Here is a 26,810-nt window from a genome sequence, read left to right as displayed (position 1 = left end):
TGAACATTTCCCCAGAGAAGCAGAAATAATAAATTATTCATCTCTAACCATCTACAAGACATTTGTGCAAAACATCAGCCTCTAACTTGGTCTGCTAATTATGATTTGATGAGCAAGGCACATCTAAATCAGGCCCACAAATTAACTATTGAAAATCCCAAGACAGTACTTGTCACACATCTGAATAATTATTACTCCATAAATTAAACTCTGTTAGGTGGTGTGAAAAATTAATCAAAATGTACAGTTGAGATGTGAAAGAATTTTGACATTTTTCTCCAAAATTAAGGTTATCACCTCACATGTTAGAGAACCTTCATTATTTGATAACATAAATGTTGATTTAAACAGTCTCCTTTTGCCAAATAAGCACAGTATTGAGAGTAATGTTGTCTCAGTAATTGGGCCTGATAAAGCTGTTTGAATAGAAAAAGACATTTTTCATATCAGGTTGACACAAATGACTATTTGCTTACTAATTTGTAAATTGCGGTTGAGTGCAGTAACCTTTCAGGAAATTTTGTTTTCCAGATAGAACAAACTGCATTTTACAATCCTTTATTTCTGAAGTTCACTATCTAGAGCTTAACAAAATCATTGTCATTATATGTATTTAAGCATATATTATAATGCTGCTGAGAGACTTGTGCAGAGCTTACCTTGACTAAATGTGCTGATTGAGTTGTTTCCTTGTCCCATGTTAATGATGTAGCCATGTCTGGGCTGGATGGTGATGTGGAACACCAGCGAGTCTGGGCTGCTATCTCTGTCCTCTGCCCTCAGCACTTTGGAGCTGATGGGGAATCCCAGGCGACCTGTGGGCAAGCTCTTCAAAGTATGGGCACCTTTATTCACCACAATCTGTGGGACACCATTGTCAATCGCCACAATAGTGATCTTCATAGTTTGGGGGCGCCAAGTCTCAAAAACAGTGTCGGGGAAAACATAAAAGCTGGTGTGCGTGCCATCGGTGACCTTAAAGGAGAAGGAGTCCTCTCGTGACTCTATACCATCGTGTTTGTAGCTGATGAGGTTTTCATTGAGGTCATGTTTTGTGAAGCTGGTGACAGGCATGGACTGGTTGTAGAGGAGTTTACCATGAACAGGCGGCTGGATGATGGTGAATTTCAGCAGCTTCTCCGCCGTGTCCTGGTCCTCAGCAGTGAGCTCAAATGGTGTGATCAGCTTCATCTGCCCTTCTGTGACAACTAAAGTGTTTACAGTCACAACAGGCTTCTTATTATCAACATCCACAATAGAGATTCTGAATGTTCTGAAAACAGGATTGTAGCCATCAGTGACTTCAAACTCAAAACTGTCCATTTTCACCTCATCATCTGACGTGTGGATGTAGTAAATCTTACTGCCAGCCAGCTGCAGTTGGGTAAAAGACCCAATGGGCATCCCAGGAGTATCTGTACTCTCCAAGTGGCCCCTGACAGGTGCCTTCGTGATGGTAAAGACCAAGTTCTCATCAGGGCTGTTGAGGTCACTTGTGCTGAGAAGGTCTGTGGTCAAAGTCACTCTGCCCCCTTCTCTCAGAGACACACCTTTATTGACCACATTAGGGAAAACCATGTCAATACTGCCTATGGTGATGTAGAAGTAGCGATCAATTAGTGGGTTCATTCCATCTGTCACATCAAATTTGACCAAATCTCGGATGCCCTCCTGTCCGCTGTGTGTGTAAATTATAAGCCCTGAATCAATTTCAGCTTGTGTAAAATTCATGCCTAGAGTGATGTTCTCCAGAGATCCAGATGGGGTTTTCCTCTGCAGGAGACCCTGACCAGGCCCGAGCCTGATGATATATGTGAGTGTGCTGTCATCTGAATCTAAATCTGTCGCTTTGAGCACTTTGTTTTTAATCTCTTTGGTCTCTCCGATTTCCACCTCTAGACCATCGTTGATTAGCATTCTGGGAGTCTCATCATCAACAGCAAAGATCACAACCGTGGCTGTTTTCTGCACAGAATACTTTCCATCCGTCAGAATGACATCAAAACTGTCCTCTGTTGTCTCTGAGTCATCATGCTCATAAATAATACTTGATGCTTCCCTGATCTGCTCTAAAGTGAAATTAGTCACCAAAACTGGGCCTGTGGGGAGCTGGTTTAAAATGGCACCATGTTTGGGAGGTTTACAAATGATGAACATCAGCTCCTCAGCTGGAATATCAGCATCGGCCCCGTTCAGAATCGGAGTATCGATGACAGTGTTCATCCCCTCCATTACAACTATCTCCCTCAGATGAATCTCTGGCTTTTCATCATTTGCTGGGATGATAACTACTGGGAAAAAATGATTATCTGACAAATTGATGCCATCGGAGCACCTAAATGTGAATCGGTCCTCTACCGGCTCGGCTCCTTTGTGAATACTCTGCACATAGTAGATATTCCCCTCCCTGATGTCTCTGATGGTAAAAGCGCTGACAGCTGTTCCTGACCTGGACTTTTCTGAGCCTGGAGCAGGTGATATATTTTCCACATAGCCAGCAGTGGGCTGGATGATAATAGTGCAAAGGATATCATCCGTTGGAGTGTCATTATCATCAGCATTCAAGTGCTGAGGGCCGATGGTGTATTTCTCCCCTTCAATAACACTAAATTGAATCCCAACTTTGACCTCTGGGGCCTGGCTATCAACAGGAAGGATAGTGACTTGAACATGGACTCCAGTGATCTTATTGCCATCTACTGTCCAATCATTGGACATGTCTGTGAGAGTCAAATTGAAGCCATCCTGCTGAGACATGAGACCTATCTCACCACTGGTGTGTGTGTAAACAACCACACCATTAATAATATCGGCCTGTGTAAAGCTAGTTGCAGGCACCCCTTTAACCAATATTTCACCCATAACTGGAGGATCTTCCACAATAAAGGTTAGCTGGAGGTCATCGGTGTCATCGTCATGGCCTTGAATGATATTAGTTGTGATTTCTGTGGCTCCATTTTCCAACACATCCATATGAAAGCCGATTGTTCCTGCAGTCAGGCTGACGGTTGGAGGTTCATCATCGACAGGCTTTACATTAACTTTGACTGTCACGGCTACAACATGGATCCCATCACTGACATCCAGCTGAAATTCATCACTCGCCGTCTCCTCCCCATTATGAATATATGATATTTTCCCCTCTGAGACATCCTCAAGTCTGAAAATGCCTTTTATCTCTAGGTCAGTAAATGCAGCTTGGATCTGGCCATGTTTAGGAGGTTGGCTTAGAGTAAAGCTAATCTGTTTAATGTCTGTGTCGAGATCTGTGGCATCCAGCTCAGCGATGGTGATTATGTGCATTCTGTGTTCAAACACAGTAAAGCCAGTGTTTGTAATCTGAGGGGGTTTATTGTTGACAGGCTGCAGATTGAGAGTGAAAGCCCCTTCTACACTGTTCCCAGCTGTGTCTTCAACAGTGTAACGAAACTGCACAACGTGGGCTGTAATTCCGAGCTCAACATCTGGGGGGTGGTAGGAGATCTTATGATGGTTAATCTGAGCTTGTGTGAACTCTGTGACTTCAGTGTCAGGGCTGTCTGTCAGGACCAAAGAACCAAACGCAACCGGGTTATTTTCATCAGTATCTACTGGTGGCTGGATAACAGTGTATTTGAGGTCGCGGTCTTCAGAGTCCAAATCAGTGTAGCGCAAAACTTCTTTGCTAAATTGAGTAAGCTTGTACTCCTGAACTGTCATTTGCAGTGTGGTGCCGGGGAACAGTTTAGGGGGAACGTCATCAATAGGTAAAACTCGAATTAGAAATACACTCTCTCCTGATTCATTAGGGGGGTCACTGTCATCCTGAACTGTGAACACAAACTGATCCATGATGGCATCTGTGCTGTGACGGCCTGTGTGTTTATAAAACAATTTCCCATCAGTGATATCTTTCTGAAGCCATTTTGTCACATCCTTCTCATACACTTCATCCTCAGCATTGAACTTCCAAGAAGACGGGTCCTCGGGGGCATCTGACTGCCTTAGAAGCATTGTGCCAATTGTGGAAAAGGGAGGTACAACTGTGAATTTAATAGTTGAGTCCTCAGAGTCAATATCAGCAGCACTGAGCATGAGAGGAGTTACAGGCATCATCTGATTTTTGAATAGCACTAGGCCAGTGTTGGCATTTATAATTGGTGGCTCATCATCAGTGGGAACGATTGTAATGGGAAAAAGAAATTCTACTTCATTTTTCCCATCTGTCATTTTGAAGACAATGTTGTCGCTGTATGTGTCACTCCCATCATGCTGGTACACAACAACCCCTGCTGTAAGGTCGGCAGGTGTGAAGTATTTCCTGTGAGAGCCCAGCACCATGAGGTCCCCATGGCGCAGCCCATCCAGAGCTGTGATGATGACAGCATCAAGGTTGTCTTCATCGCTGATCTCCAAGTTGTGGGTGCTGAAGAGAGGCCGAGACTGTCCCTCGTACAGCAGCTGACCTGTGTTAAGTGTCACAACAGGGGCCAAAGTGTTCATTGGCTTCACGATGATCATAAAAGCAGAAGGGTCTGAGATGCCACCGTCTGTGTCTATCACCTCAAACTCAAGCTGGAAAATCCTCTCAGTGTCTGAGTCCAGGGAGGGGGGCTTGTAAGCTATCTTCAAATCACGCAAGTCTCTCTGATAAAAGGATGTGATAGGGAGGTTTCTGTCATCAGTGCTGACTATGTAGCCCTCCTCATAAGATAAGGGAGAGGTGATGTTGAAAATAAGATCATCTGGGTCTGACTCTGCATCTTCAGCAGCAAGCATATCAGGGGTGAGGGCAGTCATGACAAACTGGCTGACCTCCATCATCATCATGGACACAAAGCTGGTTTTGGGGGGAGTGTTTTCTTCTCCATCTTTGATGCGAATCATAATTTGGAAATATTCTCGTATCACTAGGTTGCCTTCCTTGTCATGCAGCTCCACAAGCATGGGAACATAGTCCCTGTTGGGGGACTTGCGGTCAAATGTGTGCTCATAGCGAATGCCAGCTTGTGTGAATTCGTCACAGTCCATCATCCCGGAAAGTTTCCCCCCATCAATTAGTCTTCCATATCTTGGCAAAGCGCTGGACAGCGATGCCACCTCACATTTGTGAGAGTTTCTATCATAAGTAAAGTCTAAAATCCTCTTATCAATAGGATTACTGATCCCTTTAAGATTAGCAATAGTGAGAGGCAGATTTTTGGTGAGTAACTCCAGCTGCGTAAAAACGACTTCAACCTCCATCATAAACGGGATAATAATGGTTTCGGTGTGCGCGTCATACCTGAGCTGCAGCCTCACTCTGTCTTTAGCTGGACTCCTAGACCCGTAGTGCGAGTATGTCACATCGTTGGGACCAAAATCACACAAAAACTTTTTGGGAGCAAGATGCCCCGGTCTCTGTGAGAGCGGATCATTTTCCAGGACAGTGATGCTGCATCGATCCCCCGGCTGCGTTTGAATGACTAAATCATTTATGGGATCGATGAACACCGATCTCCCGAAAGGCACACGTATTCCGTTGTTGGCCACCAAGATTGAATCCTCTGACAGTTCAGATCTCAGTGCGTAAAATAATCCAGAGCTGTCGGGCTGCGCGAAAACAATACCACTTACTGAACAACACAGGAGAAGTCTATAGAACAACATCTTGGCAACAGATTTGATCCAACCCCCAAATAACAGTCACTCTGCCAAGGGGGTGATGGCAAATACTCCCGACTTTTTTACTCGAAACGGTAAAAATCCCCAAAGTGTTGGGAGTCAGCTGGATGTCTACACGGTGCCTCCAAAGGATCTAGCCGTGCAGACGCTCAACATACTCAGCGATAACGGCGCGCAGGAGTTTTAACTTCAGATACTTGAGAGCTGCGTAAAGGTGCCACCGCCCATTTCTGCACACTGGAGGATTTTGAGGGCTTGTTGTCACAGCTTTATGACCAATAGGCACTAGACTGACAATCACAGGGAGGCGGAACTAGAAGATCAGATCAATTATTCATGTATGGATAATTTCATAGGGTGCAATTACTGAGCTTGAGCTGTCAGGACGATTTACAGGATATTATCAGGGTATTTAAAGATAGTTGCTCCTTAAAGAAAAATGGCTTATTTAAGTACGAGTACGACAGATCATGTCATCTGTGGACACAGAGAACAGTGATGAAACTGGAAGAAATGTCAAAATTGTAACCCCGGGGCTGCAGAGGGTGTTAATATTTTCCACGTTAGAATAAAAGGAAAAGTTTTGTTCTAACTCCACTAACTTTGTTATATTACTGCTTTGATAATTTAGCTTACTAGAGAGATGAAAAATGAAAGAATATTTTTTAATGTACCAACGGAAAAACAATTGAAACATTTTTATAACAGATGATTTTAACAACTTTATTTGTTTCTTGTGCACAAATTTGGATAAACTATGTACTAGTAGGTTAGTATGTCCTAGTGTTCATTTGTAAATATTAATATGATTCATTTTTACATCTTCAGAAAACGAAGCTTGTTATGAGCCTGGTTGGAGTTCTAAGACACACATTGTCCTGGTTTGACAGTAGATCGCTTGCATGTCACCTGTCTCTCTCACTCTTCTCCCTCTCCAAATAGTTCATCAAACAAGCTAATAAATAAATAATGATATGTGTGCACAGTTTGCACATGATGGTATTTCTTGAGTACAATAGTGAGTTATATAAAAATCCATAAAGTTATTCAAAAATGCTTCTACAGGTTTGTGAAGACTGGAGAGACTATCCTGCTAGACCTTGCTGGTCCTAGGGAGAAAATGACGGGTCTGTCAAGGCTAATTCATGAGAAACTAAACCCACTTCTTTCCCAACCTGCTCTGTAAACAAGCTTGTTTTATGTGATCAGCTCTCTGCTATTTCAATTGTTTCCTGAATATTTTTTATTTGACATTTAGCATTTGAGAAGAGAGATTTGCAGTGGTTTTGGCACCAGTCCCTGTCAAAATTGTAGCTACAGTTACTGAGAAACATGGCGTAGTTTTCAAGAACTTGAAAAAGTTCATCAACGACCGTGAATATGTGGCATTATCAGTGAAATTCATATAGAGATTATGTTCCAACTGAAGGGTCTTTCTATTACTATGAAACTGGCTACAAGTTTCAAAAATAATTATAAAATCTAAGGTTCTGCAGTATAAACCTTGAGCCTTGAGTCAATATTCGAAGCACTGTCTGTGACTACATTTTGTTCTTCACCCTCCACCACCCACATTTAAATTGTCAGGTGATTAGAGGGTTTCTAGTGCCTTGTCATTTCAAAGTACAAACATGGCACCTCCAGCTTTTCAGCTGCCATACTATTTATATGTGCTACAGCGTTCTTCTTGTGACTTTACATGAAAGAAGCTGCTCAGATACATGCATTTGGATATACTCTGTGCGAAGTGAGTATTTAGACAGATTATGTTGATCAAAACAAAGAGAAAGAGAGAAAATAAAGGAGAGCAGTAAAGAGGATTATCTGGCTGAGGAAATAAGAAATTTCCACCTGAAACCTCAAGGTACAATGTTTGTTTAGCACAAAGTTATTTTCCTTAGAAAAAGATAGAAAGAAGTCCATGTGATGGCACGATGAGCACCTGTTTATACTGTATGTCTATTATTTTGACTGCCTGGATGCCTCTTCTCCCATCTGACTAATTAGCACCAAAACTCTGGCTAGTTCCCACAGCTCATATCGATCACCTACTAAGTACTTTGAAACTTCTAGAAAGTCCAGCCTCCAATTTATGACATATTCATACGGTATGGGATGCAGGGCTCCTTCTGCACAGTGACTGTGATAAGGCCACACATGGAGATTCCAGAATTTGAGCCTACAGGGGAATGTGAAAGATTTAAAACTGTCAGGTAATGAGACAGTCTGAGGGCTGGGTACCCACTAGGTTGCTGCATTTGCATAAAATGACAAAAACATTCCATACTTATCAAAAAAGCTGATGAATTTGAATAAACATTTTGTGATGAGCTGAACCCAGATTCACCATTAAAAAACAAATGAATATTCACCAGTGGCAGGATCACACCAGAGCAGAGTAATCCAAATCTATTTTAAATATTTGTGTCATTCTTGTTGGCCAGTATGAAAACTGATGAAGCTTATTATTACTTGTTTGGAGGAAATGATATTGCCTTGTTACCAGGGGACGTAACTGCCGAAAAGCTGTCAAAAACTTCCAAAATAACTGCAATCAAAACAACGCAGATTCTCACTGCAAGGCTGAGAAACTAAAATGTGGCTTTACAACACTAAGGAAATTTGATTTGTTTGCAGACACACACCACCCACATGCCTCTGTCCCACCAGAATCAGGAGGTGGGAGTTTTAATCTGTGATGGTACGACAAAGCCGAGTGTGGCATTTAAAGCAAAGAGGATGTTTTTTTTATTTATTTTTTTTTTTGTTTGTTTTTGATTTGTCTCTTAATACTTAATATGCTTTTGTATGTTAATTGCACTAGTTGAAATTATGTACATTATCTAAATGAATAAATTTCAAGCACTGAAAATAACTTAATGTGATAAAATGCACACACAGTAATGGAAATAATACAAGTACCTTTTGGGGCAATTTAAACCTTAATTGAGTATTTTTGTGCTCTTTATACCTCAGCATGACTGCATTTCAAATAGGAATAAAACCTTTTGACTCTATTGTAGCAGCTATAGTTACTTCACACATTAATATTTAGAAATGAAACATCTGAACATCCATCCATTAATTATATCACTTATCCTGAGGGGCAGGGGCCGATCCCTGCTAACAAGAAGGGAAAGGCAAGGAACACACCGAACAGACTCCAGCCTATCAGGTGACCGGTATACATATAGACAATGATGACCATTCACACTCATATTCACACTTATGTGGAATTTATCATCACCAATTAACCTAACCTGCATGTCTTTGGACTGCGGCAAGAAGCCTGAGTACCTGGTGGAAACCCAGGTACTCAGAATGTGAGAATTGCACACAGAAAGGCCTCAAACGAACCCCGAATCTTCTTGCTGTGAGGCAACAGCGCTAAACACTACAGCAACTACCCAGCAGTATATAAAGTAGCACTCAGAACCTGCTGTTTCTTCACGAAGCACATGTATAAAAGCAATAGGTTGACATTTAAAACTACTGATTTTACCTCACTGCAGATCCAACCTGCAATTACTTTTTGTCTGGGTCAGCAAAAAGTGTAATGGGAACCCCCCACACTCCTTACCCCCATTCACAAGGGGACACACAACCACACAGATTCACATCTGGCCTGTCTTCATCCCCATAGTACAGCTGTGAAAATGTAGGCATTCAGAGGACACACTAGGAGCTCCTTACTCTAAACAGGCATCTCAGCCTGCTTTGTAATCATCAATACAACAACTGTGTGAGTTTACACAACAGTCTGGTGAAAATGCCAGTTTGTTCCTGTGCCTCACACTCATTATCATTACAGGTGTCAATGCTCCTGCAGGCTTTTGCCTTTCAGCTAGGGAATCAAAGTTATTATCATAAATTAGAGGAGAACTGTGTAAAACTCTACTGGATTGTGATTCTGATTTTAGATCATTTACCGACAACTGTGAGAAAAGACAGACCTTCAGTGAATCTCTGTGCCACTTTCCAGTTTGCATCAGTTTCTTTAAGGAATTTAGTTTTGAAAAGGTTCATGTTTCCCAGGATGAGATGGGAATTTTGCCTTTAAAAAATGCAGAACAGGTTCTAAACTGAAGGGCTGAGCTATAATGACTTGATTACAGTTCGTGTGTGAAACATTTTATGGCTGGTTGGCTTTGTGACATGCCCCCTACAGAGCACATTTTCTCTATTTCATGCGCTTTCACAGAGGTGATGAGTCCAATAAGGGACAAGCCTGCACCACTCCATCACACATCAGATAAAGCACTCATCCCTGCAGGCAGTGTCAATTTGCAAAGGTTGTTGTCAAGCTCCTGTGGCTTGTTGGAGATGAACATTTGTTATAGGATGTTTACAGCATTTTCTTGTTACTGCGAATTATAATGTGCACCAAAGATGATTATGAGAAGCGAAGATGTTTTAAACCAATGAAACATGCTTCTTAGATTTTGTTTTACAGAACAAATTAAGCTGCTTCCATAAGAAAAGAAAATAAACACCCTTACTACACAGCAACTTACTTACTAAGGAGATTATTTGCCATGTTACAGTGAAGGAAATATTTTAATTGTGCAATAAAAACAAAATGAAACTGTGCAGTTTCTTTGAACAAGGTAGATCAATCATTTCAGCTCAGTTATGATTTCCTTTTAAGTGATCAGGGACATAAATGGTGTATTTTGTAATAGGCTACTGCTCTCTGGTGGTGAAGGGCAGCAGCAGCATCCAGGGATCAGCTCATGAGTGAAGTACTAAAGGTTATCAGGTGCTGAAATGTATCAAGTTGCACTGACAGCAAAATGAAAGCAATGCACTGATGGATCCAACATCATGATTGAAGCATTTCTTTGCTAATTTTCTTGCTATAGTGCTGCAGTTACAGTGAATTATTCCCACTAAGAATGACATGGCAATAGTTTTTGCTGGCTCCAGGCTGAAAAAGGTAGTCAGAATAAGAGGGTTATTTTATATATGCATGTAGGGTGTTAAGAAAGTTATACAAGCACATCAGATGACACACACACAAAATCCACGTTCAACTTGCAAACTAACTTCAGGGAGGATTTTTTTACACTGACATCTGACATTTCAGGCATCTCTGCACTCTGGGCTGTGCACACCTTGCAGAAATAAATCCTACGCAGAAACTATTTGAGAGCAGCATCGTTAAAGGCAGCTGTAAAAAAAAAATGACAGAGAGAGAGTCTGAGTGTCTAATGACAAAGTATCAGCCATCACAGCTGAACTCAGAGTGAGAACAGGCAGTGCGGCTGGTTTGAAGGTTAACTGTCATCTGTACGACACCCTTTTCATCTACTCCAGCTCTGCTTCTTCCTTCCTTGTCCACTAACACTTGCTGTAAATTCACATACACACAAGCATAAGATGGAGCAAAGGTAGTCCTCATAGCTGGGCCACAAGATTGTACTTAGAATTAACAGTAATCTTAGCATCTCAGCTAAATTTATCACAGAAGACAGAAAACAGAAAATGGAAACAATATACAGCATTTGTAGCAAAATAAAAACCTTGAAAAAGATCAAACCTGGGTTTGGATGTGTTTTAATGAAACCAAGACCCTGCTTTAAAGCCTCATTACCTATTCACTTTAGCCTGAGGGATAAGACTGTGTATACTCAGAACTACAATAAAGAAGTATATTCCACTTGGCAGGGATACATTTACTGTTTTCACCTTGTTGCTGAATTAAAGAAAACTGCAGAATGCCTAATTACACTTCATTAAGATTATTTAGTTGAGATTCTGCAGAGGAAGAGATATAAGCATGAATGTGGGAACACTTCTTTATGAGGTTTTCTACCAGCTGCCATATTCATTTTAAGACAGAAGGGGGCAGAATTAGGTCATTAGTATAATTAAATAATTTTGAGGGGATCCTTAAATGGATTTTTATTAATATCCCTGCAGTGTAATATCACCTGGCATTGTCTGTTTGGTGTCTGCACATACACCTTCATATACACAGCGAGAGATGAGTGAGAATGAAGTGAAAATGAGCTGGATGTGCTGTCAGAGGGGAACTGTTTCCATTCCCTCATTCCACATTTCTTTATCTGGCTAAGTGACCTGTAGCCACAGCGTTGGTCTTATCTAGGCAGCGACTGTGGAGGACCACCAGATCTCATTTAAGATTGGTTGCCTTTAATGAGAGGCACAAAGGATTTGGGAAGAAGAAGATGGAGGAGTCCGTGGAAAACACCATTTAGTGGGTCTTGATCCCTCTATCTATTCTTCTCTTTCACACACACTTGCACACAGCTTAATACATGGCCACTGTGACCAGTCACTATTCTGTCATCCTAGTATCTACAGCCCGTCCTCTGGTTTCTCTGCACGTCTGCCATATTCAAGCTGAGAGACTAAGAACACCGCTGAGACTTCAAAACACTTGGCATCTCAGATTATGAGCTGCTGCAAGACAGATCGATCAATAAATACGACAAGTTTGATGTTTGTCAATTTTGTATAGCCCCATTAAACATTTTAAAGTTGCAACAATTGATTAGAAACTGAATATGTGTCAATCAAAGTAAGTTATGTTACTGGTTTGTAAGATAAAACTGTGAAGAGCTTCAGAGCTTATATTTAGGTGTCAATCTTGTTACTTCTGGGACTTTTTTTTGCATCTGTCTGAATTCACACAATTGCAAGGGCAAGATGTCAGGATTCCTGCCTCAGCGCACTTTATACTGGCCATTCTCTGTCCTCTTATCAGATATCCCCAGTCTTTTCCTCAGAGCCCTGTTTTCTTACTTACACCTTCCCTGCTGTACCCTGTGATCTTCCACACATACTCACACCTGTTTCCAGTTTCTTTGTTACTGTCAGTATTTAAAATTGTCACTTCTACCTGCGACCTGACAGCCAGGCAAGTTTCCATGTGTTTTTGCTTTGGACCTACATTTTTGCCTACATGCCTGTTACCTCTTCTGTTTTTGTTGCTGTTATCTGAACCTGTACCAGCTTGCCTCATTGTCTAGTCACTTCACTCAAACAGCCTGCTTGTCTGCATGTGGGACCTGTTTCTTGTTGCCTCATACCTGTACTGAGACACCAGAAGAGAAGCTGGGGACACATTCCAGACATCACTGGTGCTGCACTGGTGTCAGATTATGTAAACACAAACAGATGGATTGAAAGCAATACAGGACAGACCTTAATTAAATAGCAACTCGATTAACCCCCTACCACCATCACCATCAAGTTTAAAACGTTCATCAAAAAAGGTGAGGCAACTCACAACTGCACACACATCCCCTCTTCACATTGTCTCATCTGAACTGAAGGACTGCCACAGGTGCACAGAATTTCAGCCAGAGCATCATCTAACATGACACATGCCTGGAGGGCCTGTTCTGCTGCAGAGCCAACCCAATGTTATATCATTTGTCTGAAAGGTTGAAAAGGTGCTGATACAGTGGTGAATCAGAGGCTGTCCCAGTCAGGGCTTTGTGCAGCAGCTCATCCTAAACTTGGCTCAGGGCAGAGAGCTCAACCTGAAATGTGATTATGAAGCATCTTTCTGCCTCATTGCTTCTAACAATTACATTGCAGTACCTGCTTTGTCAGACAGTGAAATTTTAATTTCATGCATAAAAGACCACAAAATCAAAGGATGTGAGAATGTCAGATATTAATGTTAACCTGGAAACAACATCCCACCATTGGTTTAAAAATCATAATTTAAACGGCCTTCAGGGATACACACATGCAAACTGTAAAACATGTATATACATATGATACTGCAAATAACTGCAGTAATTAAATTGTGAGCACAAGGCCAACCTCAGATGCATCCAGGGAACTCTGTAGTCTTTTCCATTTTCACAAGCACAATTCTGGAGTACGTGCCCAGCATTTATTTTAATTTAAATAAATTAAAACACCCCTTTGTGATGGTACTTCTGCTCCCCCAGCCCATCTGAAGCTGCATTCTAATGGATGGCAAGAAACAAGGTGTGCTTTTTTTGGTGCATTACCACATGCACATTGCATTATTTTCTTGCCCATTTTTCATTACAAAGTATGTATTTTTATTTTTCCAGAGTAGAACAAGAGACTCGAGTCAGAAACAAATGATTCATACCTTCTTAAACAATCAGGACTAATGATAAAGGGACAATAAACTGCTTCCCCTCACTATTCAGAGAATAACACACAAACTGCTGGTCTACCTTTCAGTCATGCTTTTATTTTGGACTAGAATTAACTGGCGACATATATGAAAGTACATTTTCAATCCATCTATTGATCCTGAAAAAACAGAAGACAAAGCACAAAAGACTACAATCAAATACTTCAATTTGTTTCTCAGATGAAAACCAGTATTTTAGGTGCTGGACCAAACTCGGCAGTTCTGGGAGCCTCTGCATTTAAATCCAAGCTTTTTGGATGCCTGCCTTGTTATCTGACCACCAGCTCTTCGGCTCCTTTTATAGCTAGGAGTACATAAATAAAAAGAAAGAATTTTTTTTTAACATTTATTGTGTGAAGATGGGACATTATTTGGAATAAAGAGGAAAAGCATTTGGATGACTACAAACGGATGTTAAGATGCAACCTGGCAGAGGGCAGCAAAGATCCACATGCTTGCAGTTTGACAGATGAACAAACGCTTTTCTTTACATAAGCCAAATTATTTTATATGTGCATACAAGTTTTTAGTTTTGGAATAGAAGCTCCACAATACAAGCTCAGTACAAAGCCCATGATGACTATTGAGTGTTTGAGGAATCCCTGTCTGACAATAAGTGCCTGACATAGAGCCGTTAGTCACACTGATTGTTTATTGTCATTTGCAAAGATACAAAACCTATAACTGATCTCGGAAGTGTTTGTTAATTTCAGCTACAATCTTAACCAGAAAGCAGCTGTTGTGGTTTGTGTTTATTAATTACTCAGTACTGTTGATGTCACTTCAGTCTTTTCATGCGAATACACTTAGAAGAAGAAATTAAAAAAAACTTGACTGAGCATGAAGAAGCAGGGAGGTTGCAAGTGTGTGCATGTCATCATCAAGTTTAAATATATATATTCTCTTGTGAGTCACTGTCAGCTGTGGGCTAGAAAATAACGCTGAGGTGTTTCCTGGGTCTCAGATGTTATATGATTCTGCCTGGTGAGTCATTATGCCATCAACAAAAAGCAGCATCAGTCTCCTTGTCCTCCCACTCTGTCTCTGGGAATGAGGCGCAGCTCTGAGCCATGTTTTAGAAACACATTCCCTGCAACACAGAGGAGAGAGCACCATATAAATACGGTTTATAGCCTGTGTGATTTAAGAGTCAACATTGCTGATAAACTGCAGACAATATGTTAACTCACTAGCTTGGAGAGAAACTTGAACTTTGTCTTTAAATGATCAATTTTCTACTCTCAGAAATCATGTCCAGAGTAGTGCTGAAAAATCCTGCAAACTATCATTTTTACATTGTGTAAGTATAACTGAATCTGATTAGTTTAAATGATAATATGAAAATAAAAGAATGTTTAAATAGATTTGTCAACATAGTTGCACACAGGCTGGTTAGTTACACCAACAGGGTCTGTAAGATGTCTAAACTGAAAGATAGAATCATTTCCTGATGTCTAATTTTTAGCCCATTTGTCCATCTACAGTAACCCGTCATTAAGAAATCAGGTGCATTTCAGTTAGCAGAAACGCAGAAAGTTCATTTGAATAATTTACATTCCATTATGGAACCACAGAGGCCAGTTTAATTCATAAATGGGTTCATTCAACCAGAAATCGTGCTGAGATAAGTGTATAACTAATTTCCAGAGCCATCAACGTAAGTGCACCTTTGTTATGCCATAGAAAATGTTTGGCATTAGCTTTATAAATGTGTGTGAAAAGAAAACGATTGTACAGCAGATCAGTTTCCACTGTGTACTCAAACCTGTGAACATGAGGCAGACTGGCTGCAGTGGGTGAAAGAAGGCAATCTGACAGAGGTGTCTGAGTCGAGGCTATTCTTGGCAGCACACAGCATGAATGTTACGCAGATAAAAAGCTGTGATGAAAGCCCTCTACTCATTCCTTTCTTAGCCCAAAAGACCTCATCTTGCCTTTGGTCAAAGCAGACAAATCCTTAATTCTGCCCTGTGCAGAAAAACCAGTCATCCGTTGTCCGTCTTTGTTGAAAATGATGACTTACATATGAAGAGGTGGGCTACATTTTAAGTATGAACCTGAGGGAAACACCAAGGACAATGATGCAGAGAAAAAGTGATTTGCCAAAGCTCAGCAGTAACTTGGGAATCAAATTTCAAGTTATTTGTGACTAAACAGCATCTAGTTTGCCTCCGGTCAGAAGTCACTCTTTAATAGAATACAACATTAAATGCTGCTTCTCTATATTCATGACTCAGTGAACACCATTTCCAGACAGACACCTGTGCTGACTGCTCAAACACAGAGATGCTGTCAGTTGAGATCGTTTCAGCCGCTCATGCTTATTTATAGGGAATTCAGTTCCACAACGCGGGTTTTATTGAACCTAGGTTACATTACCATGGAAACTTATCCTACAAGACTTATCAGACAGGATTACTTGTGGTGGGGGTTACTGGGGTATGCCTGAACTCCAGCTCAACCTGTGCTACGACTCTCCAACACACAACTGTGCACCACACTCAGTGCTGATACTGAATGTGGCTCAGTGTTTGAAGTTGCCAGCGATGTTGTGACTTCACACTACGTCACAGTATTACATCACCTTTGGGTAAAGAACAGATTGGGTGTAGTTGATCTACAAATAAAGTTTTAAAACACTGACTGTATTAGATAATTTATAGTTTAAAGAGAGTGGTTAAGGTGGTTTTCACTGCTGCCCATTTCAGAGTCGGTGTGCATCACTGCAAAACTGTGCCAAGCTGGTAAAGTTAGTGGTAACCTTTTATTTTTCCTTTAAGAATGTCTAATGTATTCATCAGACATTTCACACATGTACAACTCTGACATCTCTGGCCTGTCTTTTTTCAATTAATCCTGATTATTAACTTGGTTCAACTTGTCACATGATCACAAGGCTTTTCATAATAAGCTTTAAATTGCCTTGCCTTCTTTGTGCAACCACCACAAAAGACACTGCCTCTGATTGCTTTATCAAAGTTATCTTATTCATTTCATTACTAACACTGTTGTTAATAAAGTGCATTATGAAACATGCTTTATTCAAGTTCTGTATTAATGCACAATGACAAGTGGCAAAAAGCTTAAACAAAGCTCGGACGCTGATTGTGCTTCCAAGCACCTTAATACAACTGAATGTACAGACAAACAACATCTCTCACTGTTTAGAGACTAAACAATCAAAATGTTTTCCCCATGAAAAAGTAGTTTTTCAAAGGCACAGGTTCCAGAAGGATGTAACAACTCACCTGCTATCTGGGCAGGGTTGATTCCTATTCCGTCTACAAGGTGACAATGAAGGGGACCAAAAAAAAACAACACAATGTAAACCAAACAGATAGTCATGCAAATGAGCAGCACAAGAATGAAAAGAGATAATTTACAGTGTCACCAGTTTGTCCATAATGATGCTGCACTGGGCAGCAAAACTGAAAGCATGCCACCGCAGCAGCAGGCAATTCTGTCTGGAATAACAACAGACTAGTAATTAATTCTGCTCTGATAAAACCCGAACTCAGACATGGTGGTCGTAACTCGCCTGTCTTGACATGAAGCCCGTCTCAGTGCAATGTAGCAACACCCGTATGCCCAATTCTTCCCTGTAGCCCTTTAAAAATGTCATATTTTATGAACAAAATTCAGTATGTGAGGAAATGCATCAGGCATGCTGCTGGCGAACAAACTGTAAACTTCTCTTTTTAACTTGCTGAGCACTGACAGTACCAAGCAGAGGGAAACAAAACCACCACAACCTTTATGTGGAACTGCAGCTGAATTGTTGGGGAGCAACAAATAGGCTGGCAATTTTCCTTCCAACAATCACAAAGGCAATTTATTATAATTATTTTCCCAGTGATTACTATAACCATGGCTACAGGTGTTCTGCACCTAGATGGATACTGCTGAGCATTTCTACATTTTTCAGGCTCAGGTAATTATAGACATGCATCTGTTGGGTAGCTGATAGAAACTTTCCTGGTACTGCATTATTTTACCAGCCAGGGATCAAACTGCTTGTATTTGGTTTAATTATGGCCTCAATACTTCATGTTACAAGTGAAATAATCAAGTCAAAATCATGTTTGTTCTTAATTATTAAGTAACAGTAGTAACAGTACATCAAGTAAGATGTGTGATATATTTTGAATATCTTGGATCTATATTTTCCATGTTATTTAGATTCTAAATAGCAAACTTACACATTTTAAATGTGAAAACTAAATATTTTGTCAGTGGGTTTTGGGGGCCAAGATAAGTGGCATCAGTATTGTTGCAATTCCAGCTGATAGCTGATACAGAGCAATAAAGGTCGAGCAAAATAACCCACAGAAAGTGAGACTGCCACGTCTATTTTCTCCTTTGAAGCCTCAGCAGTGGTAATAGAAACATGCATAAACAGAAGATGATAACATTTGTGTTGAGGCTGACTGGCAGATTTCTCATGAATGATTATGGTCTGACTTGCAGTGTGCAATCTGATTTTGATTTTGTTAGAACTCCCTCAAATCCCTCATCCCCCAAGTTTATCGCTGAGGCTCTGAAACTCAGCTTAGTTTCCAAAGGCTTGTCACAATGCTTGGTTTCTACCAGAATATGGCTCTGAAGTAAGATAGCACAACTTACAAGCTAGTAAACATGTCACTTTTCACTTGGAGTAGTTTTTGCTAAAAAAGCAAATAAATACCAGTCTAAAGACTTCTCCCAGACTCACCATTTGTAATTATTGCACTAGTTGCCGGTGGCACTTTGAACTGTAAAAAAAATGAAGCAGAGAAAGATGATTACACTCAACCCCTCCAATTTGTGAAACTCATAGCAGAAGCTACCATTTAGCATTTTCAGATTTTTAGCAGCTCTAAAAATGTTTTGGCTAAACAGTCAGTGACATTTTGTTAACCAATCTCACTTGGCATAAAGACGCAGTGTGAATAAATCATCAAGAAAGAAAGCTTCATTCACTGAGTCAGTGCACTAAGATGCTCTAACTGTGTTGGGTGAGAACTTCAAAATAGCAGCTGTGGTTGTCTTCAGAACCAAACTTGGTGAAACAAGCAAAAAGAAAATGCTGCGTTGTCTGTTTTGTTTTCGGCCTTTTGTCTGCCAACCTTCATGCTTGTCAGGCACACACGTCTGTGTTTTCACACAAATCCAGGCCTGCATGTACACACACACGCGCGCGTGCGCATACACACAACTGAGAGCCTGAGGGAAAGGTAGCTACGCTTAAATGTCTGCAAGAAAATCACAGCACAGTCACAATGCATGCCATACTTCAGTGTTCGACAGAGGGGATGTGGGCTGGTGGGATTTACTGTGAAATGTTGGATGAAAATCTGCCACTGGGGAGATAAGGTGAGCAAACCACAGCCAGGTATCGCAAGCAAACACACGGGAAACACAGTTTACATCAACTATAAATGCACGCTGATGCAGCAATGTTTGATGTTGCATGGAAATTTAGGTTAAAATATAGTTTGTAAGGTAAATAAATAATTTTTGTCATTTGTAAATGTATCTGGTGTCTCTGACCAGCACATTAGCCAATAATGAAGCACACAGGCTTAAAATAAATATCTGCTGAGTACAGGTAAAAGGGTAAAAGGATTTCTCTTTTTGGGTTTAATGGAACTGCCAAGACTATACCTTATAAAGTCAGACATCAGATGTGAAAATGACTTTCCATTGGTTTACTGGTTTGTAACTGAAGCAAATGAACACCTTGTCTACACTGTGTAAAAACATTCCATCAGCACCACATCAGGATGTCTTGTAACTGAAGCAAATGAACACCTTGTCTATACCGTGTAAAAACATTCCATTAGCACCACATCAGGATGTCTTAAGCCACAAACCACTTTGGTAGCTTTTGACAAAATAGTAATATAGCAACAGTGATTCAGTGTAAACAATCTAATTCTACACAGTGTTCTTTTGATAGTTAAAATGAGCATTATTCAAGTCTTAGGGCTCAACTGGCCCTCTAAGACAAACTGTACAATGGTGCCACTGTTTAAAGATTATCATATGTTGTATGTGTAACATATTTACACATATACCATATATCCACATACATCATATACAGGATAATAAAGCTAAATGCAACAGTCCTGCATGACAACATCATCATCAACAACTTGGACTGGTTATTTATTTATTTTACTGATGTCCAGTTTGTCTAAGTCTCCATCCCTGTTGGTTGACTCGACATAGTCACAGTATCATGTAGAACTGACAGTACACTTACCTCCTCAGCAGCAAATTTCAAAACTGCTGTGAATGGCGTGCTCTCTGGAACACTTAGTCTGTAACAAAAATGAAAGAAACACTATTTTAAAAAATGCCAGCCTTTATTTTATTCTTCATTTTTTACTATTTATTTTTAAGCCGGAATGCCACATGAATACATATCATCTCTCCAATGACTGACTCGAGCTTCGACTGATAAGCACCCAGGCTGCTTTATCGTTTGAGAGCTAGTGATGCACACCTTAACCATTCCAGAGGTACAAATCTGTAGCTGACCCTTCATTGTGAATTCCATAAAAAAAGAAACGAGCAAAAGGAAAATTTCCTTACAGGGCCTAACTGGGTGTAACATTACTTCTGTCTGAGTCATTTTTGTCAGAGGATATAAGACCATTTATGGCATGAGTATTTATACACAGCTCCAGTTCCACATCAGTTCCAGTGAAACCTGCGGTGCAGTATTCAGTGAGGAGTGGAGACCTCTGAAGGCTATACAAAACACATATTCCAGACCTTGCATCTCACCTGTAAAGAGACATATTTGGCTGGGAGGTGAGATAAAAAAAAAAAAAATCACAAGGCTAGACTTGCAATCACCAAGTAAAGTCATACAGAAAGAGCTGAGGAGGTGTAGGACAAAGTCAATCAGCACAGTCAGTAAAGAAGCAAGTTGCAAAGCATAAGCTTTTGCTTCAGTGAAAGCCTGTCAGATTATACAGGTCTACATAAATCAAATAAGCTCAGATTTCACTTTTTTTTTTTTACAACTTACACTCAGAATGTTGCAATTATGTAATAATGTGTTTAATGTATTAGTTCACTGCCTTTACTTTTGCTTAATTTACCCTGCATTTAATGCCTCGTGAAACTATTTGAAACAACAGTTTTTAAAAGTACAATATAAGCACAATATGTATTAAATATTATAATACAGTGATGTAAATGTGTATTACTTATTGTCATGGCTGTGATTATGCCACAGGACTTTTAGCTGTCACACAGATAAATGAGATCAGTGACAATGTGACATTATTTTCATTGATGGCTCCCTGTGAGACCAAATAATCGGATGTCAGATCCACTGCTGTAAGCAAATGCTAGTCATATGTCTAAAAGACAGAATTATAATGTTATCTGGTGTATTCGGTGCCAGCCTGTGAATCACAGCTTTACACTAATAGATGTCCTCTCACTGACAGTTTCCTTAGCTCTTGTCAAACACGTCAGCGCAGGTTTCTACAATATTAGAACATATCAAAATTTTCCACGGAGGAAAGATGAGACCACTGTATCAACAAATGCTTAAGCTGTAGCGAGATGTAGATCTGGGACTGCTGAGCTGTCAGTTTACTCACACTTTGTATGGAAGCCGGGGGTCCGACGTCAACGTGATTTTAAACGTTACTTTTGACCTAATGAAAAAAATGTATTAAACGTTATTGGCACGTTCATGCTGGATAGTCAATATTAAATATATTCGAGGAACCTTTACAAAAAATGTAACTAAATCTCACATCTTTTAGGCGAGACGACTCCGCTTGCAATATGTCTATGTATACCCGGAAGTCCGAAGGACCCATACATACACGTCATCCTATCTGTACAATTTTTGACACATATTAGCAGTTTTTGTTATCGTGTTCTAGTTTTTTATTTTTATAGTTTGAGTTAAAAAGCGTATATATTTTTTACAGTAATTAGAGAAATTGTTTTGTCAATAACTAACAGGCATTCATACTAAACTACTAACGTTTCCCGTAAAGGACAAGAGTAAAGCGCACTTACATTTATTTTCTTTGACGCACACTGGAGATGAGGTATGACGCTGAGGTTCACCCAGGTAAACTTAGAGTAGCCTTCAAATTTTTTCCTAACAGAAGTTTTTTTACACAGTATGCATCCCTACAAACTGCATACACTCTACTGTCAGAACAATGGCGTGTGAAAATATGCTTGCAGATATTTAAAACTTGCTGGACATAATTGGTGCTTTCCAATTTTACCTTTGGGCGAAGTTGTGTAATTGCCATACGGTAATGTAGCAGAATCCTCAAATTGATTAAAAATGTTTGACCAAATTGTGTATTAACATGCCACGGTGTTTATCCTTGTCGACATTTTCAGAAATCCTAGAGACTATTCTGTACGAAAACTATTTTGTGTGCTGCACAATAAACATATTTTTATCCTGTTTCCCAGGTGGCAACTCAGTTTCCTCTCCAGGTAGTGGGCGGACTACAACCATTGTTTTGAATCTAGGGGTTCTAAAAATATCCTCAGAAAACAAGGTCAGCATTTTAGGTGTTTCTGCCGGTTAATTCGCTTTACTGATGATTACCCCTGTGACCTGAATGTGTACTAATAGGCTAAATGAGGGTGACTAAGTGGGGCAGCTGTGGTGTAGATGGGAAAATAAGTCACTGTAAAATGATCATATCAGCATTAAGGCCCGTCAGCCCATAAAATGGCATAAAGTTTACTTATTTCTCAATAGTGCTCACACAGGTTCGAATGTTGTTTTCTTCCATATGTGGTTTTCTTAGTATATACAGTGTTATCAGTGTTGTTTCAGTGTTGTGTGCTGTCTGACAGCCAGATCTCAGCCCTGGATGTCAGCAGTAGATGACTGACTTTCAAACAGGTCTCCTTTCAGCTGCATAACTTTAAAAACAACAACAACAGTCTTGATATTTACATGTATTCTTTGCAGAAAACAAATTAATGCAGAATGCATAATTACATTATTTCAGAAAAAAAGCATGGACAGTATGCTTGAGTGTGTCCAACAAGCCAAACATGAAGTAACCAGTGCTGAACCTTATACATACTGAAATAGAACAGAAATACAGAACAGAATGGCAGCATTTTAGCATTTCACCATCTCATCAGTGTCATTTCCAGAGGTATCATTTTCATCCAAGTGTGAAAAGCCTGAATATCAAAGTCAGCCACATGAAGTTGTTCATTGTTACCATAAATTCAAACAGCAAGCTGGTCTAACACTTGTCCGATTTTTATCATGGTTTTAAATTATTACATATCTGAGCCTTCTGGAAGTTCAGAAAAGAGTGAACATATGTCTAGTCATAAGTCTCCTGGACTGTATATTTATTGTTATGTCATATGATCAAATAGTGTCATCAGTCTGTTTATGTTGTCTGTCTAGAGTGCATCAATCATTTAGGTATAGAAGGGCAAATATGTATAATATTTTTAAACAAACCCATGATATATTTTATTTATTGTTTAACTGTTTGTTACAGTGGATGAATCCTGCCCCAGACTGATACCAGGACAGACGCAGCTACTGTTTGGCTGTGCTATAAAGACATCAGTGAGAGACTTCAAGTCACAGCGAGAGCAAAACTGGCCCATGATGGCTGGTAAGTGGATCTTAGATTATTAATTCCACAGATGGAATATGACAAATAACTGATAAATATTTAAACTATGTTAAACTCCATGTTTTTGAGATGCCACCAATATGAATTCAACTCTTGGGGCTGTACCACCAATAGAGGGAGGGGGAGGGAGAGAGATGGAGCGATGCAGTGTGGAATGAGAGCCTGAAAAGACAGTGGGAGCAGAATTATTATAATGACTCAGAGTTACAGTACAGATAGTCAGGCATGCCCCTCTGGGCTTTCAGTGGTGGGTCTTCCCCAGAATAAAGTACAAATGCAGGGAAAAATGTGGAAATACTGTATAGTGGTATATGGAACAAACAATTATGGTGAGCTGTGGCACGCAAGCATATGAATAATATATCTGGTATAGAATCTTGTTTTGAAGTAAATTTTTTTTTATACATTTACAATGTTTATTAGGTCAAGACTGAACATATCAAAAGCAGAGATTTCCTCTAACATTGTTTTTGTACATGAAAATAGTGACTTAATTCAGCATAGCTAGGACACTGTAAAGCATTTTAATGAAGCAGTCGGATTTAACGTTCTTGCCTGATCTTGTTCTCCTTGATCTTAAAGAAAACTACATAACTAGGAAGATTTTTTGTGTGCTGCCTGAATATATCATCATAGTAAATAAGAAATATTTTCTTTGAAGCAGGAAGAATAGACTAAAATATGAAAGTGTGGAGGAGTTCTGATACTGCATTTGAAATGCAAAAGGCAGGGACTGCATTCAGTGCACACTGCCAGAGCTTATAAATGTACTAAAAGCAAGTCCTAGAGAGACAAAGAAAATAACTACAGTCTGCAGAAATGTAACAGTAAGCAATGAAGCTGCTGCTAATGCAGGCAAGCATGTGTATGCAGATACAAACAAGAAGATGCAAACAAATACATGTGCAGTACACACATACATGTATGTGTGTGCATGCAGCAGCCATCTTGTAACGATAGAAGAAGGCCTCTGATGAATTGTCTGTATTATTTTACACCGGCTCAATGGACATATTGACATTATCACATGGTCTCACCCTCAGGGAAAGGGCATACACATCATGGTGACCCAGTAAGAAAATCAAAGCAACATGGTAGGTCACAGTGCACAGTGTGAAATTGAAATTAAGTGTGTCTATAACCTCCGTTGAAGAACTCGGTGAATTACAACCATATGCCATTCTGTGTTTATATGTATAACACTTTGTTGCTAGAAATACTCTGCAACACCCCCTCAGTAATCTATTTGGATTCCAAGTTGTTTGATTTGTGTGTGCTGCTTTTGATTCAGGGCTTTTATATTCCTGTGGTTTGTATTTCTATTAGCCATATAATGTTAACCAGCATGGCTTATTATCCGTAGATTTAAATGCTGTTGAGTTGACCTGAGTGATATACCAGCATCAGTTATATGTCAGTACTAAAGATACAAGGTACGAGATATTTGAAAAGCCTAAACCTTCCTTTCATACATTTCCCGACCTCACCTCTCACCTCTCTGACTGCTGAGTTTGCCTGAGAATAAAACAACCCCAGCTGCTTGATAAATTGCATAATGCCATCTTGTGTTGCTTCATAATAGACATTTGGCTTCTCGACTTCCTTTACAGCTGAAACCCAGACTTGAAATCTGCTGCTTCAGACAGAGAGGTAGTTTATAATAAATTCCTTAATAAAGAGCCTCTAACCTCTGAGTAGCCTGTTGTTTTTATTATGAGGGTGCTGTGGCATTAAAGCTCAGGCTTAGCTCATCAAACTGTACTAGTGGAACAAAGGATCATCAGGTCCAGTTCAGTTTGTAGAACTAAACTAGCTTAAAGAGAAATCAGTGGACTTTACATACACCTATCAAACATATATAGGATGAAAGTCAAGTTGTAATTTTTAAAATTAGCTAAACAGTATAAAGCAGCAGATTATTCTGTGTTTCTGTCATTGCTTCTTTCCCCTGGATAACCTAATGGCATTTGACATTAACATCACATACTGTACATGTCCACTAAACAAAGACAATCTGAAAATACCCAAACATATTCTGTGCTACCGAGATATTTGGCTATTGGTAGAAAGTATGGCACACTCTTACTACTGCTTATTGCAAGCATGCAATTGCAAACTGCGCGTGTGCATGTGAGTGAGTGGCTGGCAGCCATATCTTCATAGGGTTGCAATGGTCAGGGAGTGAAGGGTTGCAGGGGGAGAGTTGTAGGCATGTACCATACAGCCACATTGTGAGGAGTCAATGTGAGTGGTTTCATTCACGTTTCCAGCCCCTGAACATGTTGCACGGAGTAACGCTTGTAACAGGTTCTGTGTTTGTTTCATCTACACTTGACCCACTTTGGAGGTGAGTTCTGGGAGCTAAATTTCAGCACCCCTCAGGAGGTAGTACTAAAATCATGTACCAGGACCATGTGGGGAGAGGGTCCATGATTGCAAAGCAGTTGCTGGTGATTGGTTAAATGTCCACATCTTCACACCCCAGGGATTAGTATTACATGCAACATGTGAAAACACACAGCTGACTGTATGTGAGAGAGAGCAGCAGCCCCTCTGTCATAATTACGTGTTGTTATGGTGCTTTAAATGCAGTTCAAATTCAGCAGTGAATAGCAGTGAATGCTCATACTAGCAAGATAAGAGACTTCTTCCCGTGGGTGTCCATGTCCTTGTGTCTGGTTGTTTTGGTGTACAGTGTTCTGTAGCTCCATCCACAGGTGAGGGGTTTAAACAGTTTGTGTCCAGGATGTGAGCGAATATATCCAGCACAACAGATATTATATCTACAGTTAATACATTTGGCACTATACCTAATGCTCCTCTCTGTTCCTCATGTTGACTTGGTCTTTGTTCTTCAACTAACCGTATTTCAGTAATTAAAAACCAGTAAAATAAAAATCATACAGTACATCAGGAAGATTTTAACATGTATTGTTGTTCTGTTGTTTGAAAGGCTTACATAACCATATCTAAAACAAATGATCTTCTCAGAGTTGTCATACAGTGACACATGGAACATACTGTATCTCCTAAACAAGTTGTGTGTTTAGCTGAAAATGTAATGGAGATGTAAATACCAGAAACTGGTACCAAATCTGTGATAATTTTCTTGGTCCTGTGTATTATTTTCTGTGATCATACATTAACATAATACACTTTTGTTAGTTATGTGCTGAATTCTACAGTTTTTTTTGCCATAATCCTGAGTTATTTACTGCTCCTCTTGTCTGTTCTACACTTCAAGTATTTGAGCATACTTTACAACTACTAAAATGCCTCAAAGAGGGACAAGAACTAATAAATCAGAAGCGACTGAGGATATGGAGGCAGAAGAAATGTATCACAGAGCGGCGCAAGTAAACGACATC

General features: G+C 39.9%; 3 protein-coding genes across 8 annotated transcripts in view; 1 reads left to right on the top strand and 2 right to left on the bottom strand.

The window, feature by feature from the left end:
• Nucleotides 1-5,866, bottom strand: part of LOC109971891 (FRAS1 related extracellular matrix 2) — a 58,564-nt gene extending 52,698 nt beyond the window's left edge. For both annotated transcript variants that reach the window (XM_020620446.1, XM_020620447.1), the window contains exon 1: nucleotides 660-5,866. In XM_020620446.1, coding sequence (XP_020476102.1) covers nucleotides 660-5,628 — 4,969 coding nt within the window. In that variant the 5' untranslated portion in view covers nucleotides 5,629-5,866. The remainder of the gene's footprint in view (nucleotides 1-659) is intronic.
• A 7,963-nt stretch (nucleotides 5,867-13,829) lies between these two features.
• ufm1 (ubiquitin-fold modifier 1) lies at nucleotides 13,830-21,641 on the bottom strand. Its single transcript, XM_020620468.1, has 6 exons — nucleotides 21,553-21,641; nucleotides 21,394-21,450; nucleotides 20,037-20,094; nucleotides 18,504-18,543; nucleotides 17,041-17,073; nucleotides 13,830-14,882 (listed from the first exon to the last, which is right to left on the bottom strand). Coding segments are annotated over exons 1-6 (264 nt in total). The 5' UTR covers nucleotides 21,555-21,641; the 3' UTR covers nucleotides 13,830-14,808.
• Nucleotides 21,642-21,756: 115 nt separating this feature from the next.
• The window catches only part of LOC109971893 (short transient receptor potential channel 4), a 67,317-nt gene continuing 62,263 nt past the window's right edge, over nucleotides 21,757-26,810 (top strand). The window contains exons 1-4 of one of the 5 annotated variants that reach the window (XM_020620450.1): nucleotides 21,757-21,855; nucleotides 22,238-22,326; nucleotides 23,302-23,421; nucleotides 24,486-24,536. The gene's annotated coding sequence lies outside the window, so the exon portion shown is untranslated. Of the gene's footprint in view, nucleotides 21,879-21,970; nucleotides 22,072-22,237; nucleotides 22,327-23,301; nucleotides 23,422-24,485; nucleotides 24,537-26,810 lie in introns of those variants that run through there. The other 4 variants (XM_020620454.1, XM_020620448.1, XM_020620451.1 and 1 more) reach the window with 4 other exon arrangements.

Source organism: Monopterus albus, unplaced genomic scaffold (assembly GCF_001952655.1).
Source record: "Monopterus albus unplaced genomic scaffold, M_albus_1.0 scaffold237.1, whole genome shotgun sequence".
Lineage (NCBI taxonomy): Eukaryota > Metazoa > Chordata > Actinopteri > Synbranchiformes > Synbranchidae > Monopterus > Monopterus albus.
This window is presented reverse-complemented; position numbering and strand designations above follow the sequence as displayed.